Here is a 15,000-nt window from a genome sequence, read left to right on the forward strand (position 1 = left end):
CAGACAAGCGGCCTCCCACCTGGCCATCAAGGGCCCTGGCTGTGCCTCGCTCATGGTCCGGACCGTGACGTTGCCCCCTTTGTGTGTGGGGGGGGGAGCGAGGAGGTAGAAAGGGGGGTAGGATTACCTTGGAAAACTCGGAGGAGTCGGGCGAGGGGCTTAGCAACCTGTATCAGCTGACGTTACACGTTACTGTTGCTTAGCAACCTGTATCAGCTGAAGCCTTTACAGAAACATACCTAAGTGTTTTATATATATATAGACTGTTTTTATTTATTTATTTTACAACTATTCCAATACAAAATTCTACATAATAAAACATTTAAATCACATTAACTGTATTTTAATTACTTCTCTCAAATATTTCAGGCTGAATACTTGTAGTTTATTAGGACAAAATATTAACATGGGGTACTTCTTTAGCTTTGTTGTGTACTAAATTAGATTTCTCTAGGGGTGTGATGAGTAACTTGTGACCCTCCAGATGTCTGGCATACAGCTTCCATCAGCTCTAGTCAGCACAGCCAGTGCTGAGTGATGATGAAAGTTGTAGGCCAAAACATCTGGAGGGACAGAAGTTGCCATCCCTGCATTTTCCAAATCAAACTGGAAATTTTCTCGTGCGAACGACCCTATGCTAATTAACCTAATTTGCATTGGATTTTTTTCCCAGAAAACCCCCATAACTGCTATCATATCTGAAGCATATCCAGATAGAAATTTCTGATTATTTCAGCTGAGTGCACTCCACTTTCGTTGTCTCTTATTTTTTATTGCTGAAAGGAAAACTGTAAGGGCTTCACCATGAAATATAATATTTTATGGATGTAGTTATAAACCAATTACAAAGAAACAGAGCTTTCCCCCTCCCCCCTTCTATTTCGTAGAGTTAACACATCTGCATGGCCTGTCTCAACATATAGCCTCAACTAAAGGATCACCCATCCCTTCCCTGGAGTATAACCCAGTACTGTATGTTCCGGTTCTCTAGCTTTAGTACAAACCATTTTGCTTATGTCCCTAATCCTTTCTCCTTGTCCTCTTCCAGCCTGTAACTCTGTGGACAGGAAAGCAGGTCTTCAGTATCATTCTAAAGCCCAGTGACAGTTGTCCTGTCAAGGCCAATCTCCGAACCAAGGGCAAGCAATACTGTGGCAAGGGAGAAGACTTGTGCAGCAACGACTCCTGTAAGTAGAGGTGTCTGTTCGACCTGTGCTTAGAAACGCACAAACATGTCCTGGCAACAGTAACTTCTAGCACACCGATTGCTGGTGGGTTTTATTGAAGAATCATGCTGCTGAGGTAGCTATTATAAAACTGCAGTGCATCTTTAAAGAACCTTTTAGAATGATTGCTTTATTCCAGACAGATTGAGGATTAGGATAGTGAACTGGAAAGAAAGGGGTGGGAAAGCTTCTAATCGTTCCACTATCACTTGCCGGCGAGATCACATTACGCCAGTCCTTTTACAACTTCATTGGCTGCCAGTCCAGGTCCGGGCCCAATTCAAAGTGCTCGTATTGACATTCAAAGCCCTAAACGGTTTGGGGCCAGGTTATCTGAAGGAACGCCTCCTCCCATATGTACCTACCCGGACCTTAAGATCATCTACAGGGGCCCTTCTCCGTGAGCCCCTGCCAAAGGAAGTGAGGCAGGTGGCTACCAGGAGGAGGGCTTTCTCCGCTGTGGCAACCCGGTTGTGGAACGAGCTCCCCAGAGAGGTCCGCCTGGCGCCTACACTGTACTCTTTTCATCGCCAGCTGAAGACCTTTTTATTCTCTCAGTATTTTAACACTTAATTTTAACTTAAATTTAAATTTTGCTGTTTTAACTCTATATTTTAATCTTATATCAATTTTGCTGCGTGTTTTTATCCTGGTTGTGCTTTTTATACGGTATTTTGTATTTGTGTTTTTAACCTGTTGGTAGTTTTATTTTTGTGAACCGTCCAGAGAGCTTCAGCTAGTGGGCGGTATAAAAATGTAATAAATAAATAAATAAATAAATTGGTACAAGTGAGTGAAATGCTTAAGAAGTCTTTAATATACTATGTAGCAAAAATTATCTGTATACCTCAAATAAATCCTAACTGTGTAATATTTATATACCCTCAAATAAAAGCTTTTAAACCAAACCAAACGCGTTTCAACCTAATTTGGGTCTTCCTCAGTGGTATAATGGAATTTACATACTTATACAATACAGAAAGATATTTTGAAATCATCTTAGCCACTACTCTGTTGCTTCTTTTTTAAAAATAGGCTAAATGGGAGCTTACTGCATTCAAGTTCTTTTGATAAACTGGTGGCTTTTATATACATGCCCTCATGTTTCATCTAATGAGGTGGTTCTGAAATGGCACGGAGCTATTTTATGCAACAGGTCTGGCACTACTTGTGATTAATCTGTATGTTGTTACACAGGCTGCTAGCGGAAAATAAAATAGCTCCACGCCATTTCAAAATCACATAGTATATTAAAGACTTCTTAAGCATTTCACTCACTTATACCAAATTATTGATAGTGGAATAATTAGAAGGTTTCCCACCTCTTTCCAGTTCACTGTTTTAGCCATAAGGGGTCAGGCCAGATCCCTTGCTTTTTTGAGGATTAGGTTAGGCCAAAGAAAGCATGTTAGTATACATAACATGTAATTAACTTATGGAATTTACTGCTGCAAGATACGACGATGGCCGTTGGCTTAGATGGCTTTAAAAGCAGACCAGCAACATTCACGGGGGATAGGTTTATCAGTGGGCATTGACCATGATGGCCAAATGGAACGTACATGTTCAAAATGGGATTCTTCTGAGTACCAGACGCTAGGGAAGGCTGATGCCTTCATGCTTCCCTGTGAGCTTTCCAGCTGGAAGCCACTGTTGGAGATAGGATACTGGGCCAGAGAGACCTTTCGTCTGATGCCACAGGCGTGTTCTGAGCTTTCCTTTTAAAGAAAGGTCAACCAAAAAGATAGGTCCTTGACCCAAGGAGTTTACAATCTAAATTTTGACAGAAAGGGAAGCAAGAAAGGGGAGGATGGCTACATACTTCTGCTTTTGTTTCAGTTCAAAATCAGAGCTAAGGGGTGAAGCCACAGGCTTCTTGGGAAAGGTGGATGGAAAAGAGGAAGGTAGGCAAACCTAGATAGTGTATGGAAAATGTTCATTGTAAAAGCTAGGTGGAACAAGGAGGGGGAAAGCAAACTGCTTGCAAAAGCCAGAGTTTTTTCGGGATAACATTTGGTACATTCTGTGTATGCAACACAGTATGAAAGGCTACGGTGAACTGATGGGTCACTAAGTACAGTGACCTAAAGCTCTCTACAGGCAGGTGTAGTAAAATAGTTTTGAGGTTCTGATTTTGCGAGGACATTTCATCAGCTGCACAGATGGTTCAGCAAGAAAGCTGAAGGAAAAAAGGAGAAAGAGCGCCATGAACGGGTGTGGAAAGAGGAGCTGGGCTCTGGTGCTGTACAGGATGATAAGTGTAGGCTGGTATTTGTCAAAAGATAATGTTTTTATTTAAAAGTTTGACAAATACCAGCCTACACTTACCATCCTGTACTGTACCAGAGCCCAGCCTCTCTTTCCACACCCCTCAGCAAGAAAGCTGACCAGAGAAATTCCAACCTCCGAAATAGTGCCTCGAGCCTGCTCAGTGGAGTGTATCTCCATATTGAAGTCTCCTCTAGCATTTGAGAACTAGTGGAGAAATGTAATTTAGTGTCATTTTTTCTGTTTGTTTGCTTAAACTGCTCTCTGCCTATTATTTATTAGCAGGTGCTTAAGTACTTTAGGCTGCAATCCTATGCATACTTACCTGGGGAAAAGTCCTATTTAACTTAATAGGATTTGTTTCTGAGTAGACACACATAGGATTGCAGTGTTAGAGAACTAAAGCTTAGATAGCTTTCTTTCTTTCCCTAGACCTTTACATATAGACCTTCAAATACTTAAAAGGTTGTCACACAGAGGAGGGCCAGGATCTCTTCTCGATCATCCCAGAGTGCAGGACAGGGAATAACGGGCTGAAGTTTCAGGAAGCCAGATTCTGGCTGGACATCAGGAAAAACTTCCTGACTGTTAGAGCAGTACAACAATGGAATCAGTTACCTAGGGAGGTTGTGGGCTCTCCCACACTAGAGGCATTCAAGAGGCACCTGGGCAACCATCTGTCAAGTATGCTGCAGGGTGGATTCCTGCATTGAGCAGGGGGTTGGACTCGATGGCCTTTTAGGCCCCTTCCAACTCTACTATTCTATGATTCTATGATTTTGTAGATTCAGAATATGGCAACCCTACCTCTAGAACCTCTAGAACAGCTGGCCTGCCTAACAGCTTCTTGAATTAGAAAATAAATTACTTGCAAGCTGTCAGTTATAATAAGAATTGTAACTGTTTGGCAACTCCAAATAGTTCTGACGGCTCCTTTATTAGTTAGCAGCTGACTGTCAGACAAAATTCAGGCAATCCTACTTGTGTAGTTTTTGTTTCTGTAGCTAAACTAATCATGAGAAACTGTTTGGGTTCAAATCAAGCTGTTAAACAGTCCCTAAATTATTTTTGAAGAAGAGTGGAGTTTAACTGAGAAGTTAACTAGATTTAAACAAACATTTGCCTCCTTTCGGCATGTTGTCCTCGAGGAGATTCTTGGTTTGCTTCTTCTTGCACAAAATATGTCTAAAGTTCAAGTTGGAAGACATCTTACTGCCCAAAAGCAGATGTTCCCAAGTAAGGTGGGGACACCTGCAGCACAATGTTATTTATTGCTGAAGCAGAAATTCCTGTGAAGGATGCTGTAGACCCCAGGCTAAAAAGTGCATCCGTCTTACAGGTGCATCTTCAGCAGAGAGACAGCCCTGCCTTGCTTGTCTATTAAATTAGCAAAGTCAAATTTAGTTTTGCAGTCCTTGACATGGCAGAGTAAGAAGACGGCTCTCTTCTTGCTTGAGTGTTGTAGCTTTAAATAGCGTAAAACCGAGGACTTGACTTTCCATGTCTCTCTCCTTGTTTTATTCTCTGTATTTATTGTTGTAATTAGATTTGGCTGTTAAAAGCTCCCATGTTCTTTGACTATGATTGAAAACTTACTGCTGGGGATATGCTCTGGTGACCTTAAATGGTCACAAAAAATGAAATGTGTTGTTAACATGTTGGAGTTTTAATGGTTTCTGCATCAGATAATTTGTTTCTGGGTATATCAGAGCATTGGCCTTCCAGCTTGTAGGCCCAGACCCACAATTGGGACATACCCTGACTTTTATTTATTTATTTATTTATTTATTTATTTATTTATTACATTTTTATACCGCCCAATAGCCGAAGCTCTCTGGGCGGTTCACAAAAATTAAAACCACAGTAAAACACCCAACAGTTTAAAACACAATTACGAAATACAGTATAAAAAGCGCAACCAGGATAAAACCACACAGCAAAGTTGATATAGGATTAAAATACAGAGTTAAAACAGTAAAATTTAAATTTAAGTTAAAATTAAGTGTTAAAATACTGAGTGAATAAAAAGGTCTTCAGCTGGCGACGAAAGCAGTACAGTGTAGGCGCCAAGCGGTGGTTTGCACAAGTAACGCTACTACCATTATCTGTGTTCAAGATGTTTTATTAAGAGGAGAAAAAAGGAAGAGGAGAAAAATTAGTTAAAAATAAATATATTAGGAAGTGGGTGTTACGATGCAAGTTAAGACTAAAGGGGGTTGTGAGTCTGGAAAAGTTGAGGATTTCCATGTTCAAGCATCTCCATCAGTGGCTGCCTTCTATGTAATATTAGTTTTAAAGCACTTGCATGAGTTTACACAAAATGGATCTCTTTGATAGATGGGCAATGAGATGGAGGAGGCCTCTTCATTGTATCTGTTGCATATTCTTGCAATTTCTTAGGCCTAATTTTCAGTGTGATTGTAAGTAGGGCTGTGCAGCGCCTCGGGCCGAAGCCCCGAATCCAAGCCAAGGTGGGTTGATTCAGCTCGGCTCGGTTCTGAAGCGGTTCAGGCAAAGCCCAAGGCACCCAATTGGCTGTGAAGCTTTGGTGCGCTTCAGAGCAGCCCTAGTGGTCCCTTACCTGCTGCCTATGCCGCCGCCATCCTTGCGTCTGGTAGCTTCCACTGCCACATATGACTGGAAGTAGGCCGCAGTGGCCTACTTCCAGTCATATGCGGCAGCGGAAGCTGCCAAATGCAAGGGCGGTGGCAGCAAGTAAGTGGGGAAAGGGAGCCTTTTCTAGATGCCAGCTGCGCAGCCAGCACCCAGAAAAGTCCGAGTCACCTCGGAAGGCCTGAATCTCGCCTCGGCTTTGGCGCCGAGGCAGGTCGGGCAACCCCCGAAGCACCCCCGAGCTGAACCGGGGCTGCTTCAGGGGCTCCAAGCCGGCCTCCGAGGTGGATGGGGGGGGGGGTGCACAGCCCTAGTTGTAAGCATGGGTCTAGGCTGTACCACTTTAGAATGTAAGTGGGGGCTCATAAAATGAAATGTTCATCCAAAAACCCTTCCCATAAAAGCTAGCATGTCCAGGGTCCTCTCCTAACCCATCCCTAACGTATTTTTCAGTTTAGATATGGGAAGTGGTGAGGTTGTGTGGAGGAGCTTTCCACCTTGCATCATCCCACCTGCAGTCTGAAGAGGTGCAGCCCGATACAGGCTTACCCACCCAACCCTCCCTCAGTGAGAACTAGGCCTTGCAGGAGAAAAAGCAAATGGTGTGTGGATAAAACCAGTGTTGCTTGGGATGCCTAGGTGGCCAACTTAACAGGTCTATGTTTCAGATGTTACCATCCACAATAGTGAGCTGATGTCTGGCAGCATGGACAAAGGGACTTTAGGGTCCGGATCAAAGAATAATATCTTCTACATTTTGCTGCGAGACTGGGGTCAAGTAGAAGCAGCGGATGCTATGTCACGACTAGCCAGGCTTGCTCCTGTCTACCTCTGTAAGTACCTTGAAAAAAATACTCTATAGTAATGTTATGGGTATAGAGTAGAGCCTGGTTGCTCCAATGTCAGTATGGCAGTGAATCTACTCTGGGTTTCAGCCAGAACCAGTCAAACCTCCAGAGAAGCTGTACAAGGTGTTCCGGACCTTGGATAGCTCCTTTAGAATTCTGTCTGAAATCTGGAGCGGTTTCACCGCTCCACTGACCTCAGAACCACAAGCCTCCACTGCAGATGTATTACCGTATTTCTTCGATTGTAAGACGCCATCGATTGTAAGACGCACACTAATTTTAGTACCAACAACAGAAAAAAAGCTTTGATTCTAAGAATAATAATCACACCCGCGATTCTAAGACGCACCCCGTTTTTAGAGATGTTTATATGGGGAAAAAAGTGTGTCTTAGAATCGAAGAAATACGGTATTACCATTCCAAGCTCTTATGCATTAGTGCAGGCCCTCGAGTTCGAACTAGGCTCTGCGTTCCTTCCCTGTGGTCTCCAGTTGCCTGGCAAAGTGGGCTGCCTTGCTGTTTCTGTGAGTGGAAATATAAATTACTCCACTCTATTATTCCAATCTGGACTGAGCTGCTCCCATAACTCCCTCATCCTGGTCAGATCCAGACCTAATACACCTCCCTCTTCTGGGTTGGCAGGGCCCTAACCCTTGACAGGATGTAACCTTGTTGCAGATCCCCTCTGTGCACACTGAGGAGTATACAGTGGCAGAGGACATAAAACATTCTAAAAGAAAAATTAAAACACAGCCAGAATTCATAGCTACACAGGCACTGAACAGGTAAGGTAGTTGTTATTTGTATGTAGCAATATCACAAGCACTGGCCAATCGATGCCTGTAACATAACCACATTCTATACAACAATAGTAATGGGCACACCCGCAAAGGGAAAGAATCACCATTTCCTAGTGACAAGATAATCTAGTTTGAATGCAGGTAAAAAGCAGTGTCCTAGTAATAACAGAGCTTCCTTCTGGGAAAATATCTGGATCCTGCCCAATGGCTAAATAAAAATGTATTTTTGAAAAAGGCCTGAAGAGAACATACAGTGCCAAAATCCAGCACCAGCCAACCAGTGAGGCCATCTACTAAAAACACATTTAAGCTAATTTTGCTAGCTATAAAAAAGAATCATTATTTCTACTTTTGCAGCCATGGTTTAAATTCTTATCAGTGTGATGATAATCTCAGATAAGTCTCTCTGCGTAGCACCTAAAGAGCTGATATGTGCATTTGGTCTTTCATTTAGCTAATCGTGGGTTTTCAATTGGAATTGGCGATGTAACTCCTGGACAGGGTCTGTTGAAGGCAAAATATGAACTTCTGAATGCTGGCTATAAGAAATGCGACGAATATATTGAAGCTCTGAAGACTGGCAAGCTGCAGCAGCAACCTGGCTGTACAGCAGAAGAGACACTAGAGGTGTGTTGTGTACCATCTAATGGAGGATGCTTAATGATTCTGAGCAATGAGACTATAGCTCAGAGGCCAAGTTCTGCACTATTGACTGCTTGACCTTTGGATAGGCCCTCAAACCAGCAAGGAGTGAAGCACCGCAATTGAGGTTTTCATTCAGCAAACTGATGTCCTGTGATGGGGCTATTTGAAATGTGGTCTTTCTTTGCAGTCTGGAGCTCTTCGGTTAATATTCTCCCCACACCCCTGCTAAGGACTATGCCCAGGGAAAGATTGGGAGTTGTCTTCGGGTTTATGCACCCTTGTTTTCCCTCCACCTCACCTGTTTTGCTCACTGCAGAGAAATGAATGCTGCTATCATTTAATTAATTGAATGTGGGATTCCCTGTACCCTGAGAGTGTTTGTTTCTCTTGACGGTGATTGGAGGAGAGAAAAGGAGGCAGCTCCTGATCAGGTCAGGTCATACCACCACAGCAAGCACAGAAGTTCTTTTGAACTGGGAACTAATCATGCCTCCATTATATGGTGAACTTCATTATATTCCAAAGAATGTACGTATGAATTTCTTTCCTAAGAGCACTGTCATTTTAGCCACATATCCTTTGTGATCAGAATGTATAGGATGCAATGAAAGCTTTGAGATGAATATTATTATTATTATTATTATTTATTTATTTATATAGCACCATCAATGTACATGGTGCTGTACAGAGTAAAACAGTAAATAGCAAGACCCTGCCGCATAGGCTTACATTCTAATAAAACCATAATAAAACAATAAGGAGGGGAAGAGAATGCAAACAGGCACAGGGTAGGGTAAACAGGCACTGGGTAGGGTAAAACTAACAGTATAAAGTCAGAACAAAATCAAGTTTTAAAAGCTTTAGGAAAAAGAAAAGTTTTTAGCTGAGCTTTAAAAGCTGCGGTTGAACTTGTAGTTCTCAAATGTTCTGGAAGAGTGTTCCAGGCATAAGGGGCAGCAGAAGAAAATGGACGAAGCCGGGCAAGGGAAGTAGAGACCCTTGGGCAGGCGAGAAACATGGCATCAGAGGAGCGAAGAGCACGAGCGGGGCAATAGTGTGAGATGAGAGAGGAGAATTTATTTATTACACTTATATACCACTCCCATAGCCAGGGCTCTCTGGGCGGTTTACAGAAATTCTAAAATTGAGGTAAAAACAAGTATACAAAATTTAAAACTCTAAAACACAGAACATACACACATAAAGCATTAAAAACCGATTAAAAACTAAACATGTTGGTAATTAGGATGTGCTGCCATATGCCTGGGCAAAGAGGAAAGTCTTAACCTGGCGCCGGAAAGATAGCAGCGTTGGTGCCAGGCGAGCCTCGTCAGGGAGATCATTCCATAGTCTGGGGGCCACCATTGAAAAGGCCCTATCCCTCGTTGCCACACTCCGAGCCTCTCTCGCAGTAGGCACCCGGAGGAGGACCTTAGATGCTGAACGTAGTGACCGGGTATATTCACGTCGGGAGAGGCGTTCCGTCAGATATTGTGGTCCCAAGCCGTGTAAGGCTTTATAGGTCAAAACCAGCACCTTGAATTGGGCTCGGAAACATACAGGCAGCCAGTGCAAGCGGACCAGAGCAGGTGTTATATGGTCAAACCTTCTGGTTCCCGAAATCAATCTGGCCACTGCATTTTGCACGAGCTGCAGCTTCCGAACCGTCTTCAAAGACAGCCCTACGTAATACTGCATAGGTGAGTTCTTGTCATGATCACTTATTAATTGTTAGTCTCTCCTCCTAGGCGCTGATTCTGAAAGAGCTGTCTGTGATCAGAGACCATGCTGGTAGTGCCTGCCTTAGAGAATTAGACAAGAGCAACAGCCCCCTCATTATGGCTCTTTGTGGTTCAAAAGGTAAGATGATTAGCACTTCAGAAACAATTGTCATCAAATCTTTCCATCTCTGTTGCCATTAAAGACAATATAAATTAACAAAACTGTTCTATTAAGAATACGTCTGCTGAACAGACTCCCTTCCCCACCTTATTCGATGAATGGCATTGCTGTGCCTTATACATAGCACCGGGTTCACACAACCTATGATGGGTTGGCGGTTTGTCTGTGGGATGTTTTTCTGTTGTCTCATGCAGCATTAGTTATGGGGATCGCCTATAAAGCTGCTCAGCAGAGCAACCAGAAACACTGCTGCTGTTCTGCTCCTCTCAGTCAATCCCTATTCCCACTGCAAAGGAAGCTGGGATAACTCCCCAGCTGTGTGGGAGGATTACAGCAAGAGGAGGAACAGGGTGGGCATCAGATAGCCTACACTGTGTAGCTTGTTCGCCTGATCGACTGACGGGAGCAGAGTAGGTTGTTTGCATAACCACATAACCAGAGTAGCTTGCCCCCCACCATGGGTTAGTGTGATGTGTGAATCCAACCATTACGTTGCGTGCTGTTCAGTTTGCTCCCATACAACGCCGTATAGAGTGGACGCTAATTCAGTGGACACTTTTGTGTATATGGAGTGGGCGTTTCGTCTGCTTTTGCCCTTTCCACAAAAGGTCTCTCAGGTCTTTCCATATAAGGGTGAATCCAAATTAAATATTTCCCATATACAATCTAATCTGCTAAGAATTCCATTTTGGAGATTTTGTCACATTTTCTGTTTGACCTGGTAAGAGATTCTAAAAGTTTTGCACAGATTCGTAATAAATGCAAGCCCAACATCACATAAATAGCAAGACAGTTTCTTTTGAAACTTTGCAAACAGAGTTAGGGAGAAAAGGAAAAACCTCTGTGACGACGTGTTGCATTGAGCCATGAGACAAGAATGCTGCTTACCCTTTTCTCTGTGTGTCTGTGTGTGTCTGTGTGTGGGGGGTCTTGTTGTTTTCCTTGCAGGCTCCTTCATTAACATATCCCAGATGATTGCTTGTGTAGGACAGCAGGCTATCAGTGGGTCGCGAGTGCCTGATGGCTTTGAGAACCGATCCTTGCCTCATTTTGAGAAGCATTCCAAGGTAAAGAGTGTTGCATTTAAACAGAGGTTAAGCGACATTAAGACATGGGAGGATGTGGGTTTGAATGTGAAATGAGATGAAGATGAATTTTCTGGTAGCTAGGACCGAGTGGTTGAAATCCACCATCTGCAAAGTGAAGATCATGCTACTGGCCTACTCTATAGGGTTGCTGTAAGGACTAAAACATCTGAATGTGAACAGGCAGGAAATGTTATACATGTTAATGACTGCTATTAATTTGAGTGCAGAAGCTGAGCGAGTTATTTTAGACCACAATATATAGCACTTAGGAGCCTTATTCAATAAGTACATGACAGTTCTGATGGGAAGGATGCCCATTTCGTGGTCTTTTATTCTCATAAGAACAGCTTGGGACCACAATACCTGACAGAACACCTCTCCTGCCATGAACCTACCCATACACTGCGCTCAACATCTAAAGTCCTCCTCCGAGTGCCTACTCCGAGGGAAGCTCGGAGGACGGCAACAAGGGAGAGGGCCTTTTTGGTGATGGCCCCCCGACTGTGGAATGATCTCCCCAATGAGGCTCACCTGGCACCAACATTGTTATCTTTTCGGCACCAGGTCAAGACTTCTTTTCTCCCAGGCATTAAACAGCATTTAACAACATATGCGGAGTTTGCTTGTTTTTAACGGACCCTAGAACTGTTGTTTTAAATGGATATTGTTGTTTTTATGCTTTTGATGGTTTTAAATTTTGTATAGTTTTTAATGTTCACTATTTTTAACTTTTATAAACCGCCCAGAGAGCTTCGGCTATGGGGCGGTATATAAATGTAATAAATAAATAAATATAAATAAAATAAGCAGAGCACTGCTGAACCAGACCAGCTTTCTGTTTGCACAGTGACCAACCAAATGCCTTTGGTAAGGCCACAAGCAGAAGATCAACACAATAGCACCCTCCAGTTCATGCTGCCCAGCAACTGGTATGCAGAGGCATCCTGCTTCTGTATGCCAGTCCCTCCCTGCCCACTAGCTGGCAGGCATCAAATACAACACATTCTTTCTCTCTTTGGCCCACTGCACTTAAATATCTCATCCCCTGGGAGTTAGAGGAGCTTTGGTATTGCACAAAGCATTGGGCGTCTCTAGAACCCACTCTGTACAGCACCATGTACATTGATGGCGCTATATAAATAAATAATAATAATAACAGGGAGTGGAGGATGGAGTGAGTTTGGGGTAAGGGTGAAACGAATAGGTACAGGACTTAAATATTGGAAGTAGGCCAGTGGTCATGGAGAATGGAAAAGAATAGCAATCACACTGGATTGCTGCTTTGGCAAACAGCCCCTGTGATAAGCTCAGCTGTTACCCAGTAGGAAATCTTCTGAGTCATATTGATAACTACATAGGGCTACCATTGTACCTAGTTCGGAAACTTCAACTAGTTCAAAATATGGCAGCCAGGTGGGTCACCAGTACATCTAGGGGTGAGCATATTACCCCAACATTAAAGTCACTCCACTGGCTGCCAATTAGTTTCCGGGCAAAGTACAAAGTGTTGGTCATTACCTTTAAAGCCCTAAATGGTTTGGGTCCAGGTTACCTGCGGGATCGCCTTCTCCCATATAGTCCACCCCGCACACTCAGGTCCTCTGGGATGAACTTACTTCAGTCAGCTAAAACTAGGCTGACATCAGTTTCCCAGAGGACCTTTTCTTCTGTCGCCCCAGATTGTGGAATGGCCTGCTGGAGGAGATTCGTAAAATTAATTCTCTGGGTGATTTTAAGGCAGCTTTAAAGACTAGCCTTTTCTGGCAGGCCTATCCAGATCAATGTTAAATCAAGAATTTTTAAGATGTATTGATTCCTGTTCTAATGTTGTTCCCCGCCTCAATCCAAAGGGAGAGGCGGGTAAGAAATAAATATACGGTGGTATTATTATTATTATTATTATTATTATTATTATTATTATTATTATTATTATTATTTTACTATGGGCCCTTTCGTTGTGTACAAAAAAGCCATCACTCTGTTGCTTCTCTTCCTCCCTGATATTAGTAGGACAGGTGTTCTCACATTTTGCTTTGTGTAGCTGATTGTTTTATGTGGCCCTGCCAGAAGAATTCATAAGGCAAAGTCACTCTGGCAAAGATACTGGTTCACTTACTTACCATGTGTGCAACCGGTGTTTTGATTACTTTCATATTCTAGCTTTCCTCCAAGGAGTTCAAGGCGGTGTACGTGGTTTCCCCCTTCCCATTTTACCCTCACAACAAGCCTGTGAGGTAGGTTAGGCTAAGAGATAGTGGCTAGCCCATGGTTGCCCAGTGAGCTTCATGACTGGAGATTTGAACCTGGGGCTCCTAGCCATGCTCTCTCTTCACTAGGCCACACTGCCTGTGAATGCACATTCTAGAAGTGTGACAAAGTCTTTTTTCCCCCTCTTGCAGCTACCAGCAGCTAAAGGTTTTGTTGCAAACAGTTTCTATTCTGGCTTGACGCCCACTGAATTTTTCTTCCACACAATGGCTGGTCGTGAAGGTCTCGTTGATACAGCTGTAAAAACAGCTGAAACTGGATACATGCAGGTAACTGGGGATGCTTGCCTTTGAGAAAAGACAAACCTAGTGTAGCAAACTGCTATGATCAGTTATTCTCCATGAAATTGAAGATTCCCTTATCTAGTCTATATCAAGAAAATAACTAACATACTCTTCACAGTTAGTATTCTCAGTCTTCCTCCAGTTTCAGTTCTGAGAGTGAAGAAAGGGTAGAAACACTGAGGGGAAATTCCCTATATTTCTAGACCCATATTATGGTGGAAGGAAAGATGGTGGGTCTTCCATTTACATCTTAACAGCACTTTTTAGCATGAAGGAGCACCCTTGAAAAAACTGCAGATGTTTATACTACTGTTAGGCCATATTCACCTGTGTTAGATGTATGTGGCATGTTTGTGGCCTGAAAGAAGGAGACTGAACTTGATTCTTCCATTTTACGGAAGCGTTCTGCTTGGTTTTCTGGAATTGATTCTTTGTCATTTAAAGCCAGTCAGACAAGTAGCTATTTTCAGGCCTGCATGAAGCTGCTTCATATGAGGGAATTCCAGTGTCATCAACTAAAAGTCACCTGGGAAAAGAGCCAAAATGGCTAATTGCTCCAGATGATTTTTTTTCAGCCATTGTACTTTGAAATCTATCTCTTTTCCACTTTAACCCCTTCTAGACATTGTTAGTGTTTATAAATATGGGATGTGGTGCATTTCTCAAATAAGCTAATTAAAAATGTATTGAGGCCTTGATAGAGATTTAAGTGTACATTTATTCAAGCCAGGTAGAAACACAGCAAAATGCTCCTTGATGGCTTTAAGTCTGCAATATTGGTTAAGTGTTTAAAATGTTCACTTGAGACATTCAAATAGAGGGAGACCTTTGTAATTATATTTCAATGTAGTATCTTGAAATGGTTCCCATTTATTTTATTACACTGCAGATCAAATGCATGATGTTATTTCCAGACACGTATGGGTTCTCACAGTACAACTGCACAACCAAATAAACATTTCCTTAGATATCCCATTGTAGGAATTACTCATGAGGGTCATCCTGTATCTGGCAAGTAATGTGTGAATTGGCCATCATCCATGTTTTATAAACCTGTG

At 42.7% G+C, this 15,000-nt stretch overlaps 1 protein-coding gene across 1 annotated transcript in view; it reads left to right on the forward strand.

Annotated features, from left to right (window-relative positions):
* POLR3A (RNA polymerase III subunit A) overlaps positions 1 to 15,000 on the forward strand; it is a 75,806-nt gene that overhangs the window by 25,324 nt on the left and 35,482 nt on the right. Inside the window, exons 14-19 of the mRNA XM_063133173.1 lie at positions 1,049 to 1,187; positions 6,776 to 6,940; positions 8,210 to 8,382; positions 10,149 to 10,260; positions 11,251 to 11,369; positions 13,790 to 13,927. Coding sequence (XP_062989243.1) covers positions 1,049 to 1,187; positions 6,776 to 6,940; positions 8,210 to 8,382; positions 10,149 to 10,260; positions 11,251 to 11,369; positions 13,790 to 13,927 — 846 coding nt within the window. The remainder of the gene's footprint in view (positions 1 to 1,048; positions 1,188 to 6,775; positions 6,941 to 8,209; positions 8,383 to 10,148; positions 10,261 to 11,250; positions 11,370 to 13,789; positions 13,928 to 15,000) is intronic.

Source organism: Elgaria multicarinata, chromosome 8 (genome assembly GCF_023053635.1).
Source record: "Elgaria multicarinata webbii isolate HBS135686 ecotype San Diego chromosome 8, rElgMul1.1.pri, whole genome shotgun sequence".
In the NCBI taxonomy this organism is placed as follows: domain Eukaryota; kingdom Metazoa; phylum Chordata; class Lepidosauria; order Squamata; family Anguidae; genus Elgaria; species Elgaria multicarinata.